This window comes from Pollicipes pollicipes, unplaced genomic scaffold, assembly GCF_011947565.3.
Source record: "Pollicipes pollicipes isolate AB1234 unplaced genomic scaffold, Ppol_2.1 Scaffold_38;HRSCAF=43_pilon_pilon_pilon, whole genome shotgun sequence".
Classification (NCBI taxonomy): domain Eukaryota; kingdom Metazoa; phylum Arthropoda; class Thecostraca; order Pollicipedomorpha; family Pollicipedidae; genus Pollicipes; species Pollicipes pollicipes.
The window spans coordinates 151070-163316 of NW_023596399.1; the positions used below are offsets into that span (position 1 = coordinate 151070).

The 12247-nt window shown below is 54.1% G+C and overlaps 1 protein-coding gene across 1 annotated transcript; it reads left to right on the top strand.

The window, feature by feature from the left end:
* Positions 1 to 1383: 1383 nt before the first annotated feature.
* On the top strand, positions 1384 to 12068 carry LOC119093052 (sodium bicarbonate transporter-like protein 11; the record flags this gene model as incomplete). The annotated part of the gene is given in 13 exon segments (XM_037215946.1): positions 1384 to 1507; positions 1996 to 2190; positions 2566 to 2640; positions 3482 to 3617; positions 4365 to 4478; positions 5173 to 5379; positions 5992 to 6181; positions 6918 to 7024; positions 7296 to 7461; positions 7955 to 8128; positions 8609 to 8804; positions 9862 to 10031; positions 10769 to 12068. Coding segments are annotated over 13 exon segments (1918 nt in total), but the record flags the coding sequence as incomplete, so codon positions are not given.
* Between the last annotated feature and the right edge of the window lie 179 nt (positions 12069 to 12247).

Consider the following 12247-nt stretch of genomic DNA (forward strand, 5'->3'; position numbering starts at 1 on the left):
GTCGCAACTATCTGCAGCTTTATGTTTAAGAGACAGTCAAGCTGCTATAGTATAAGTTAGCAGCGGGTCTTAACACGACGCCCAGGGGCCAGTTAAACCACATGCTTGCGTGTGTGAACCCACTTAGATCTTAAAAACTAGTACGAGATACAAAATTCACCAAGCAACTGAATACCAACCAATCCAGCCGACTATTAACCATACAAAGCCAAAGCTACCAACCAAGTTCACAGGGAAGGTAGGCCCAAATGCTAACTCACTTATGCAAAAGTCTGAGGCCCCTATATCATGATGCTCAGGTCAGCTGAGGTCAAACAGGGTCAAACTCCAGATCAATGTCCGGGGAGCCCCAGGCCTCCCCATGCAACCACCTCTAACCTAGATACCTGTTCTCTGAAAAGGTCATTGATGTTCATTATAGGTCAGTGGCTCTCTTTGCCTTCAAAAGGTCATGGTGACCAAAACCCAACGAGAGTTCGATTTTTTAATTTGGATAAGTGTCGAAGATAAAGTATGCTAGGCGGTATGGTGCCAACAGCAATAGGCTGGTTGGGACACTTTACGTCAGTGACCTCATCTGACCTTCACTAAGTATAAATGCGATGCCTATTAACTTCTCTGTGATCGGAAAATTCGAAATGAACGTCCGAAACCACCGCACAGCAAGTTTTTTCTAAAAGAAAACAGTTTGGTCTTCACATTGGTCTGACCTTCATACCTGTCTCCAAGTCAATAAAATTCAATTTAATCATTAATTCAAGCATCCAGTTGTCTAAGAAACTGTCTCAGAGATGGACGTCTTCGTCTCACACTCCGTTGTCACATCAGGTTCACCGGTTCCACACGAATTTTCATCACAGACAGCCATGAACTAACTTCGACCTGCTATAGCTCAGTGACCTTTTAAGGAACACGCAATTTTGCACGCCAAAAAATGAGCTATTGCATTGTCTGCAGCCGCACTAAATTCCACACGGCTACGCCACGGCTGCTCGAAAGTTACTCTGGAAAAACATTCGGGATGGGGATTAACCCCTCCCCCACCCGAGCGTGTGCTTATCACCGACATGCTAATGAGGAAACGTTACGTTAATGAGGGAACGACCATTTTTTGGAACGTTATACTGATAAAATGTCGGCGACTATCGCGAAATTGCGAGCCGAGTACACACTGCAGAGCTGCGAGTGTAGGATTACCAAATGTCGACATTTTGCGCCTGCATTGCATCCGCTGAGGTAAAAACGTCAAAACCAGCCACTTGACGCCCCCCCCCCCCCCCCCTCCTGCAGTACCCGGACTGCCTTCACCCTCCCGCGTCCTGCCGTCGGTGACGTTGACAGCGTGATGTTTCGGTGGCCGTGACCGTGTTGTTGGTGGCCCAGGTGCCACCTGCCGGCCCTCCAGCGCCGCCACGTGGCCATAGCCCGGCTGAAGCACCCGGCCAACTTCGGACGCACGGCAAAGCACGTCAAGCTGTTCGTGCTCATCCTGGTGCCCAGCAAGGAGGTGGGTCGGTAGTGCGCGGCAACCCGCGTGTGTCACGCTCTCGAGTGCAGCCGCTGGGGCCTGCTGCCGGCCCGTCCGCGGTCCACTCTGGATAGTGTAGCCCACAGGGATGGAAGATGGCGTATGCGAGGGCATGTATGTCCGATTTCCGTCGGTATCGAACACGATGCTGTCAAATCGACTTCGGTGTAACACAATCATGCGCCTCGTTTTACCAGCGTACTGAGAATATGGTTTATTCGGTATCGACAGCGAGAATTCGCTCCATTATAGATCGCTGTTCCTAGCCTCCTGCTAGCAATTGGAGCCTTTGTGCTGCGGAAAACATTACTATAGCCCCTATCATGCTTCCCGTGCGTTGTAGTTAGTGGACGTTTAGCTTTCATCATGATCTGGTAGATTGCTGGGCTCCACAGTGCAGATCTCAGCACTGTAAATACCGCGGCGTCTCCGCTGTCTCACATACTAACAACGGTCTGGTTCCGCAGAAAGGCACGAAAAACGCACTGGAGACGGCCCGTACGTTCGCCACCATCATCGCCGACATGGACTTCCGCCAGCGGCTGATGGAGGCGCACACAGAGGAGGAGTTTATGCAGCTCATTGTCAAGCACACCCAGATGATGGCCATAGAAGACGGAGACACCAAAGTGCATGCCGTCAACCTTGATGAAGAGCCGCTGGTGAGCTGGCGGACGTGGAAGTGGATGGAGACGAGGGAGGGGTGGGAGAGTGGGGAGCTCGCGTCATGCCATTCCTTCTCAGACCTGCGAAGACGCCTTCATGGGTGCTGCGGGCGTCGGCGGTTGGCATGTCGGAGATCGGTTGATGGAATGATAGAGGACTTCAGCATGCCTTCGCTATCACGTGCGCGCAAACAAATAATCGAGGGCGTTATCAGTGTTCGGACGCACGCGAAGCATGGGTGCAGATTACTGCGTATCACGGTAATCTATCCAACATCGCATTTGCATGTTCAGAAGTGGTGGATCGCCAGTCATGCCGCCTGTAGCGACGTGAAACATCGCGTGACCCATGCTCCTCCCCGATTCGTGCAGGAAGATGAAAAGTGCTGCACCGTGGGCACCGGCCTCTCCGCCGACCTCAAGCGAAGGGCCTCGTTCTATATCCAGGTATGGGGAGGCGACGTCCCATGTGCCGTGTTATATCCAGGTATGGGGGACGACGTCCCATGTGCCGTTCGATATCCAGATATGGGGGACGACGTCCCATGTGCCATTCCATATCCAGATATGGGGAGGCGACGTCGCATGTGCCGTTCTATATCCAGATATGGGGAGGCGACGTCCCATGTGCCGTTCTATATCCAGGTATGGGGAGGCGACGTCCCATGTGCCGTGTTATATCCAGGTATGGGGGACGACGTCCCATGTGCCGTTCGATATCCAGATATGGGGGACGACGTCCCATGTGCCATTCCATATCCAGATATGGGGAGGCGACGTCGCATGTGCCGTTCTATATCCAGATATGGGGAGGCGACGTCCCATGTGCCGTTCTATATCCAGGTATGGGGAGGCGACGTCCCATGTGCCCAGCCACATTGCGCCTCTTTACGCTCCCGTTGGTTGTGTGCAGGCAGTGTTTAAGTGAGTGGTGTCTGCTTATCTCGAAGCCAGTTACTCCTATCAGCCATTTGGACCACTTCACCATTGCTGGCGTTGAATTGTTTAGGGGGAGTGGGGTGGTAATGACATGAAGCTCAAATACATCAGATTGTCAAAATGCGTGGAGAAAAACGAGACTCATCCTGTGACCTTTCTTGCTTTTTAATGCTCTCAAACTAAGGCCTATCTACGTACTAGTTCTTAGTAATATGCTCAGTGTGTTGTCTTCTTAAACAGCATCAACGGTATTTAAGTTGCTGTTTGATTTCGCCATGGCTTACTTCGTTTGCTATCAGCTTTTTATTTCGCGCGATTTTTGCGTACCAAGCGTGCCTTTTACCACCAGGACTATGTTGACGGCTTTGTTGGGAACAAGACGCTGCAGAAGACCATATCGACCACATTCTTCTTGTATTTCGCCTGTATACTCCCCTCCATTGCGTTTGGAGTCCTGAATGACCATAACACAGGCGGAAAGATTGGTAAGGCGTCGTGAATGCAGTGTCGGTTCTGTCACGTTTTATTATTGGTAGTTTGCCGCCATTTCGGTAAGCGAGCTCTTTGGCTGTGAGAACATGCTTGCATGTTGTGAAAGTTGCATGCTGCAGATATTTTCTGAGGTCATGCAACACCACATTGCGCCGCCAAAAGTATACACTACCGATAAAAATAACGCAAAATGGCCTCACTGTTCTCTAGCAATAAAAACGATCGGATCCTTTCATTAGAAGGGTTGATGGAGCGATATCTGTGCATGAAGCAGTTGTTAAGTCTTAGCCTCAATCGCGCCAAAGTGGGACCCGTTCTGTCTAACCCACGGATCGCCGTCCGCTGTTCTAGATACTCCTCCAATTTGCTATCGCTAATCGCCAACCCGCTCCTGTCACAACCCGTAAATGTGTGCGCGTGCGTGCGTGCGTACGTACATGCGTGCGTGCGTGCGTGCGTGTGCTGGGCTCCGATACTGCTGTAGTTACCTTGCCTGCGTTAACCAATGCGCGTCTGGAAACCCAGAGGTACGGGGTTTGATTCCCTGCTGTGCCCGCCTTTCACGCCAGGGTGAGAGGTAGGCGACGTCATATAGCCTCAGCAGCTGAGTGCGTCGGAAAGCCCCAATGACAGACTTGTGAATATCCCGTTGCCTTCACCTCCGCGCCACGCTTCGGCATCGGAGCTCATCTCTGGGCAGGCTTTGCTCAGATATCCTAACTGTACCTCGCGCCTTACAGACGTGAAGAAGGTGATCATCGGTCAGACGCTGGGCGGCTTGTTCTTCTTCGTGTTCGGCGGGCAGCCGCTGATGGTGCTGCTCACCACTGCGCCGCTCGCCATCTACATCAAAAGTAAGCGCGTGCAACGTAGCGCGCGGCCGGTTTGTCAGGCGTTCCGCTCGTGAACGTGTGGCGCGAGCATGCCGGCTGCGCACCGTGCCTGAAGAGCGGTCGGAAGGCTGTAGTGATGCATTGTGCTGCTTGGTGGGAATCTGCGCCGCGAAAACGGCCGGGGTGTGCATATGTTTGAATATGCCAGATTATTAGGCCCTGTGGTGGAAGTGATCACATCACATCTCTTAGGTGAGTGTGGAGTGTGTCCTGGCCACGCGAACCTGGCATTCGCCCAACATTTGGACCGCCTCGCACACGAGATCGTTGTGAGGAAGGTTGGCGGCACTTCTCTTTTGAGGGAAAACTAATAAGGCCGTGATTATTGGCGAATGGTCGTCACAGTCGCGGGCAGATGTAATGATGGCGGGGAGATCAGGCAACACCGCACGCGCGCCAAGCACCCGGCGCGTAAATAATGACATCGTTAATATCGCCTAGTCGCATCATTGGCGATTACCTGGCCTGCAAGTTCCTGTCGGCAGAAACACTTGATCTCACGTGTCACATCCCGTCGTTAAGGATGTGTGATATTTACCACAGGCGGCCTCCAGCCGTGAAGAGCTTCTGATAGCTACCCTGACATTTGACATATGGTTCACATATCGCTCTGTCATCAACACCGTCCGACATTGATCCCTTGTGCCGCTTGCAGTTATCAAAAACATCTGCGACGACTTCGAGCTCGACTTCTTCTCGATGTACTGCGCCGTCGGCCTCTGGAACTCATTCTTCATCATCCTATACAGCGTGTTCGACGTGTCGCGGCTGATGCGCTGGTCAACCCGCTCCACAGAGGAGATCTTCGCCCTGTTCATCTCCATAGCCTTCTGCGTGGACGCCACCCGCGATACCGTGCACAGTGAGCTTTGACGCTTGGTTACAAGTGGCTCATTCGTTGACGTCCGGCTTTGCAAATGTATGGACTTACAGGTGACTTCCGCTTGGTTAGTGTGTGGCTCATTGGTTGGCATACGCTGCTGCGAATGCGTGGAATTGCTGATGACTGTTGGAAGGAGTTTCTAGTCATCGCCGGATGAAACGGCTTCGACGCAAATTAGGTTACCTTCTTCCGCTATCGAACTACGGGATTAGTGATTGGGGCTTTTCGACGTGCTCAGCAGCTGAGGCTATGTGACGTCGACTGTCTCTCGCCCTGGCGGGAACGGAGGGCACCACGGGGTTGAACCAAGGGTTTCTGTACCTCTGGCAGTGGTGTCTTCCAGGATAGTTACAAAATGGCCGCGTCAGTCGCCAGCAACACCCAATGGCGATAAAAAGCTGTGTGTTTCTCGCTGCGTGTTTGTTCTCCCACCGTGGCATTACTTTGATGATTTCTTTGAAACCTTTGATGATGATGCGCGAAATTTCCGTCTGAACCCAGGGCGTATTTCAGCCATCACTTGTTCACAAGCGAGAGTTTGAAGCTTGGATACTTCGTCAGAGCCGGTTCACCAACGTCGAACATTTTCAGACTTTCAGAGGAACTACCTGTCTCCGGCGTGTCTGGGTGTCAGTGAGGAGGCCAACGTGACCAACTACGACGTCACCAACGGCACCGTGGTGGTGATAGACCAGTGCCTGAGAGAGAACAGCATGCTCTACCTGCTGCTGATGCTGGGCACGCTCTGGGTCGGCGTCTCCCTCTACAACTTCAACAAGACGTGAGTCCGAAGCGACACCGCGCCGACGCCGCGGCGGTCCGCTACACGGCGAGTGCAGCGCCGCGGCCTCGCCCGCCGCGCTCGCGAGGGCGACTCGAGGCCGTGTGCGAATCTGGCGATGGGCAGGGCTCCCAAAGAGGCTCAGTGGGCACGTGCTGGAGGTCGAGCCCCCATCCCCACCCTCTGCCACGGTCGCACGGGGCGCAGTTATTGTGGCGCCAAAGGGATGTTTTTTGGTCTCCTGCGAGGCCAATGGGAGCACGTTCGTCGCGCCGGCGGAAACGGGTGTACGTGCCTGTAAGGTAGAGGCGCTAATCAGGGATGGTGCACTGTTCTCAAGACGCTCTGTGATCTCTCGCCTGCTACGAACCGTGAAAAGAGTATCATGCATCTCCCATGCGTGCGTCTCTAATGCGCGTTTACTGTTAAGTCGTTAACTGTTTTTGCTGTTGGAAGTGCTGCTTACCTGGCTGCGCTATTCGCTGATCGTACGGCTAATTCTCTGGAACGGTCAGTCATCATCTGAATGTGACCTTCATCCGGCTTTCAATCATTACCAGATTGGAAAAGTTGCTCTCATACCCCCTCCCCCTCCCCCCTCCTGCGTGGACGAAGGTACAATGCTGTCCATCGTACACTATTCAAGAAAGGTCTCTGACAATGTTCAGGAAGACTGTGAGGCAAGAAGGCAGCATATGCTGCTGTGCCGCGCTATGACGTACCCTTTCCGTTGCAGGCCGTACCTGGAAGCCAACAAGCGGGAGATGCTAGCCGATTATGCCCTGCCTGTGGCAGTCCTTGTTATGACGTTCATCGGATCGTTCCTGTTCAAAGAAGTAAAACGTAAGTTATCCCATGTGTTCTAAGCGGCCTCGTTCTCAATGCAGTCCTGGACATCAACGTTTTGCGAATATCCTGAGTTTGATCATTGCTCACCACTCAAAAGCGGTGTCTTCTCCCAGTGCGATAATCGATAGCCTCCGCTCCTGTTTTGATCCGCTCAATAAAAGCGGACACTCATTTCCCTATCGACGCGTGTACCCCTGCGAACTCGGACGCCCTGTGCGTACCTGGTGTGGTCGGTGTGACAGCCTGCCGCCTCCGCCGTCGCTAGTGATGCCGTTCCACTACCGAGGCGAGAACGCCATCGGCTTGGTCTCCATGAGCGGGATGGGTGCGGGCGCCGTGCTCGGCAGCGCCGGTCTCGGCTTCTGCCTCTCCCTGCTCTTCTTCATGGACCAGAACATCTCCAGCGCCATGGTCAACAACCCCGGCAACAAGTGAGTCCGCACGCCACGGCGGCGGCGCTGGCGTCTGGCTGAAGCCAGCCGTGCTGAACTCTGACCAGAAAAAAAAAACCGGAGCCGGTGGCCCAGACGGAAACCGGACTCTTATATCCAGGCAACGTTGTGCAATGCTGAGCGAGAACAGGTTGTTGACGTGATGCTATCCGCCATGTTTGTGACGTCTATAGTGACGTTTACTCCTTATGCTAGACCCAAAACTTCATCTCAAATCCGTTATTTCCGGGGTACAGGCTCCTGTTCTCACAGGAACCCATTGCTCCAGACCCACCCAGTCCCATCTTCTTTTCCTATCCCCATCCCATCCTGTGAGCTGGAAACGGATTCCTGCCGTCGGTCCAGACCCCAGATCGTCACCGAACCAGCGCGCGCGGCACATTGCACCAGAGCTACCGTCCCAGCCAGGACACGCGAGGGCCCCCGCCCCTCTCGCGCACGCCTCGGCCCTAACGCCCTCCGACGCCACCAGGTTGAAGAAGGGGCCGGCCTACCACCTGGACCTGATGGTGGTGGCGCTGCTCAACGGCCTGCTGTCCGTGTTCGGTCTGCCGTGGATGCACGCGGCCATCCCGCACTCGCCGCTGCACGTGCGCAGTCTCGCTGACGTCGAGGAGCGCATCGAACAGGGCCACGTCTACGAAATGTGAGGCGCAGAGCGACGGCCGCCAGCCGTGTTGGTGTGGACGCCAACCGGCTGGTGCGCGTTGTGTACAGTACCGGCCTGTACCAGCTGGATGACCTTCGTTAGTTGTGTTTGCCTTGTAAAAAATCAGGAACGTAACTGGCCGGGTAATTACGCAGAAGTGATTGCGTGCCAGTTTCTTTTTGTTCATAGGTATTATCTAAAGAAAACCTCGGGCGAATCGTATCATAAATAAGGCACTGCCACAACAATGCAAAAATATGCCATTGTTCGGCGAAACTAGTCCTTGCGTACAACCTACGTCCACGTTACTCCACAAGGTCTTTTCCTGTCATTGCAAGCCAGCAAAAACCCCTCGGCGCATCGCTATCGCCTGGTTGACCATGTGAGGCTCAGGACTCGACAGATGCGCAGTCACGCAGCGCCAGACCGAGCCTAGCAGCCGGCCAGGAGCGCCCTGACACGTCCCTGGCCTTGCAGCATCGTCAAGGTGCGCGAGACGCGCGTCACCGGCATCCTGTCGCACGTGCTGATCGGCCTGTCGGTGTTCCTGCTGCCGTACCCGCTGTCGTACATCCCGCCGCCGGTGCTCAGCGGCCTCTTCCTCTACATGGCCATCACCGCGCTCAACGGCAACCAGATGTTCGAGCGCATCACACTGCTCTTCACTGAGCAGGTGCGGCCGGTGCAGCGGTTCGTGCGGTGGCGAGCGGCGTCACACGCTGGCTGGTGACCAACTGTGCGGCAGCGTTCTTGGTTTGGCTTGGGTTAGAACCAGAAATGCCTTTCGGCCAAGAATGACCTTTTCAGGTCTATGGGGTGAAGGAGAGTGGATAGCGGTGGAAAAGGCTGCCTGCAACTGGGGGGGCGGGGGGGGGGGGGCTTCCACCTAGCCTAGCCCGCACAGAGACCCTTGCGCGGCGTATGCGCTCGGCGCTCGGACGGGCCCCACCACGGGCCCCACTCTCTGATGGCGCATGCAGCCTGACCTGGTTAAATGTGGCATCGCGAGGATGCCGGATGAAGAAAGAACGAGGAAAGAAAGGCTGATATGCGGGACAGGACATGGGAAAGGTCGAAGATTCACGGGTTTGCGGACGTCAAAAAAGGGTGGTTGTGCGTTTTCGTGTTTCGATTGACAAGGCATGAGGTCATATAAATATTGTGATAAAAGTCGTGTTGGAATGTCCGAGGGATAAATGACATCACAGCCTTCGTGCGTTGATGTAGGCGAATTTTCGCATCGTGTACGACAAACATCCCCATCCATATAAAGCAAGAATGTCAATGATTCTCACCCCTGCTAAATATCATATCTGGAACTCAACTTCTACGACATGGGCGCTAATGCAAACTGGATGCCCCGATCTACGGGCGCCATGATGCTCCAGATTACGTGTCACCCTGTACGCGACGCTGTCCTGAGCGCTCACGCCCAAGTGCTGAACCGTGCCCTTCCGAGTCGCAGACTGTATGAAGTTCGCTCGCGACCCAGCCCTGGCCGGGTGTGCGGTCCCAGCACTGGCCGGGGTTACAGTCCCAGCCCTGGCCGGGTGTATAGTCCCAGCCCTGGCCGGGGCTACGGCCTCAGCCCTGGCCGGGTGTGCGGTCCCAGCCCTGGCCCGGGCTATGGCCTCTACCCTGGCCGGGAGTACGGCCTCAGCGCGGCCGCCAGTCCCGGACTGGCGGAGCGTGGGTCTGCGATCTAACGCCTGCGCCGGTGCTGCCGCTAGGTGGCGTACCCGCCGAACCACTACATCCGGCGAGTGCCGCAGCGCAAGATCCACATCTTCACCGGCTGCCAGGTGGTGCAGCTTTGCATCCTCTGCGCATTCGGCTTCTCGCCCTGGGCTTACATGAAGACCTTCTTCCCGGTGCTGCTGCTGCTCCTGCTACCCATCAGGTAGGAGATGAAGCCGGCTGGGCCGTTCGACGCCAGACTGACTGGGTTGACATCGTTAAGTGTTTAGCGTTGGGCGGATCCGGATATGATCGCACTGCGAACAGATATATCTCCCGTCCGTCCCGGACATGTCTCCCGTCCGCCCCGGTGGCTCAGCTGGTTAGAGCGCCTGCCTCCCTATCCTCTCAACCGTGGAAGGGGGGGGGGGGGGGGAGTTCGAGTCGCTGTAGGCGCTCGCTATTTGCCCTTGACGGCTATGGCTTGCGGCCGGTGGCAGCGGTCGCGCTAAATATTAGTTGACGTCACACGGCAGTACGGACTATGCCGAGCACTGCGGCACGTTAAAATTTCGCCACTAAATTCTGCCGCTGCCTGGAATTGCGCGATCGGATGGTAGGGATCAGGGCTCACACAACAATCACCGCCTAGCGTGAGCTGTAATCCCGGAAACTTATTCATTCAAAGGGTTCGGATCAAATCTTTAAAAAGAAGCTATTTCATTTGAGTGATCTCTCAGCAACCGTCATAGTTTGGCATCGGATGTACGAATCAAACATCCGTAGAGCGTTAAAACATGCATGCCTTGCTGTCTTATTCGATTTTTGCGACGTTTTTCTTTAGGTGGAGAACCTCGAACCAGATTGCACAGACTCTATGTTTTACACTGAATGCGTTCGCCTCCTGCCACCCATCACGGACGATGCTTATCAATAGCACCCTGCTGCGCCTGTTTACAGACACCGTTTGGTCCCGAAGCTGATTGAAGAGAAGTACCTGGCCGCCATGGATACGGAGCACTGACGTTAGAGGAAGCGCGTCATCACATGCGTGACTGGACTCACGTGAGCTAGGGAGCTCGGCTACGGAAATGCAATCCTCGAGCGAAAACGTTTCGTGTCAGATATTAGCTGGGCAAAAACTAGCTCGTGTGTTTTTGAAGAAGGCTCAACGCCTAGTGCTTTCGTTCGAGAGTGCAATCCAAGTTCTCAAGCACGAGACTTTGGAAGTATTAGCTATCAGCAGCATCCTTTCCGAGAGAGAACATCCCTGCGTGCAGCCCTTCAAGCGTCGTAGTGTTTGCAGCATGTTTCCGTGACGCTCATCGAAAGGCCAATTCGCTCCAGCGTGAAGCGCCTTGCTCAGAGGACTGTTCAGTTTTTTTCTGTTCGAATCAGTTTCTTTCTGTTCATAATGGAATGCAGGGAAAGGCTAACATGACGGCATTGTAAGTAATGCATTTATTATCAAGGAATCACAGCACTGCTATCTTAATTTTTAATGTCATCCATGGACCACTTGTGCGTCTTACACCGGTTACATGACCTCGTTTAAACCTCGTCAGTCCTTTATGATCATGCTTCCGTCGTGCATCGTTTTTCGCGCACTTTGAAGACAAAAAACAAATTTGTCCTGTGGCATTACTTCACCTTACTTGCGCCCCCCCCCCCCCTTCAGATCAATGCTCATATGACGCTCCCCTAGCTCTCGGTTTTCTTCTCATAGTTCATCTTAGTTGGTTTTTAGGTCGTTCAGAGGGACTGAGGGTCACGCGCTCAGCCTTCCAACGTACTCTTGCAGTACCCGTGCGGTGCTGCATATTTCGGTCAGACGGCCCTGGACTCCTTATAATATTTTATCCCGTTCGTGTACTTAGAAACTGAAACTGTCTTTTCGGCAGCGAACCATTTTAACTCGGGTGTAGTTAGTCGATCAATTATTGTTCACCGCCACGTCTGCGATTGAGTCACATCCTAACCCTGACTCTTGCAGCCCAGTCGTGTTAGGTTGGGCTGGTGCATGTTTTACGCATCCCAATTAGCGAGCCAAGACCGCGTGATGATCACACACCGCTGGCGATCCTCGTGGAGCCGCTGAGCCATGTAATGTCGCTGTTAAGGGTTGATTGGTTGGTACGTACGGCTGTGCAACTCAGTAAACCCAAGGTCTCCTTTATGCCCATGGTTCGTCCGTAATAGCGACTGTCGAAGAACGTGACAATATATCATAGTTTCCGCTCGCCGCTTGTCACCGCGTCAGACGACGTGCCTTGGAGTTCGCGCGACGGTAGTCATTTCAATGTGTACCTGATGCGTTTTCGCCCTTCGTGACGCGGGCAGCTCTTATGGTCATCGGCGTCGCAGTCTCCGGGGAAACCCAAACGAGGTAAGTCTCGGAATCATGATTTCACGGCCAAGGTCACCGTGTTGTCCATACGC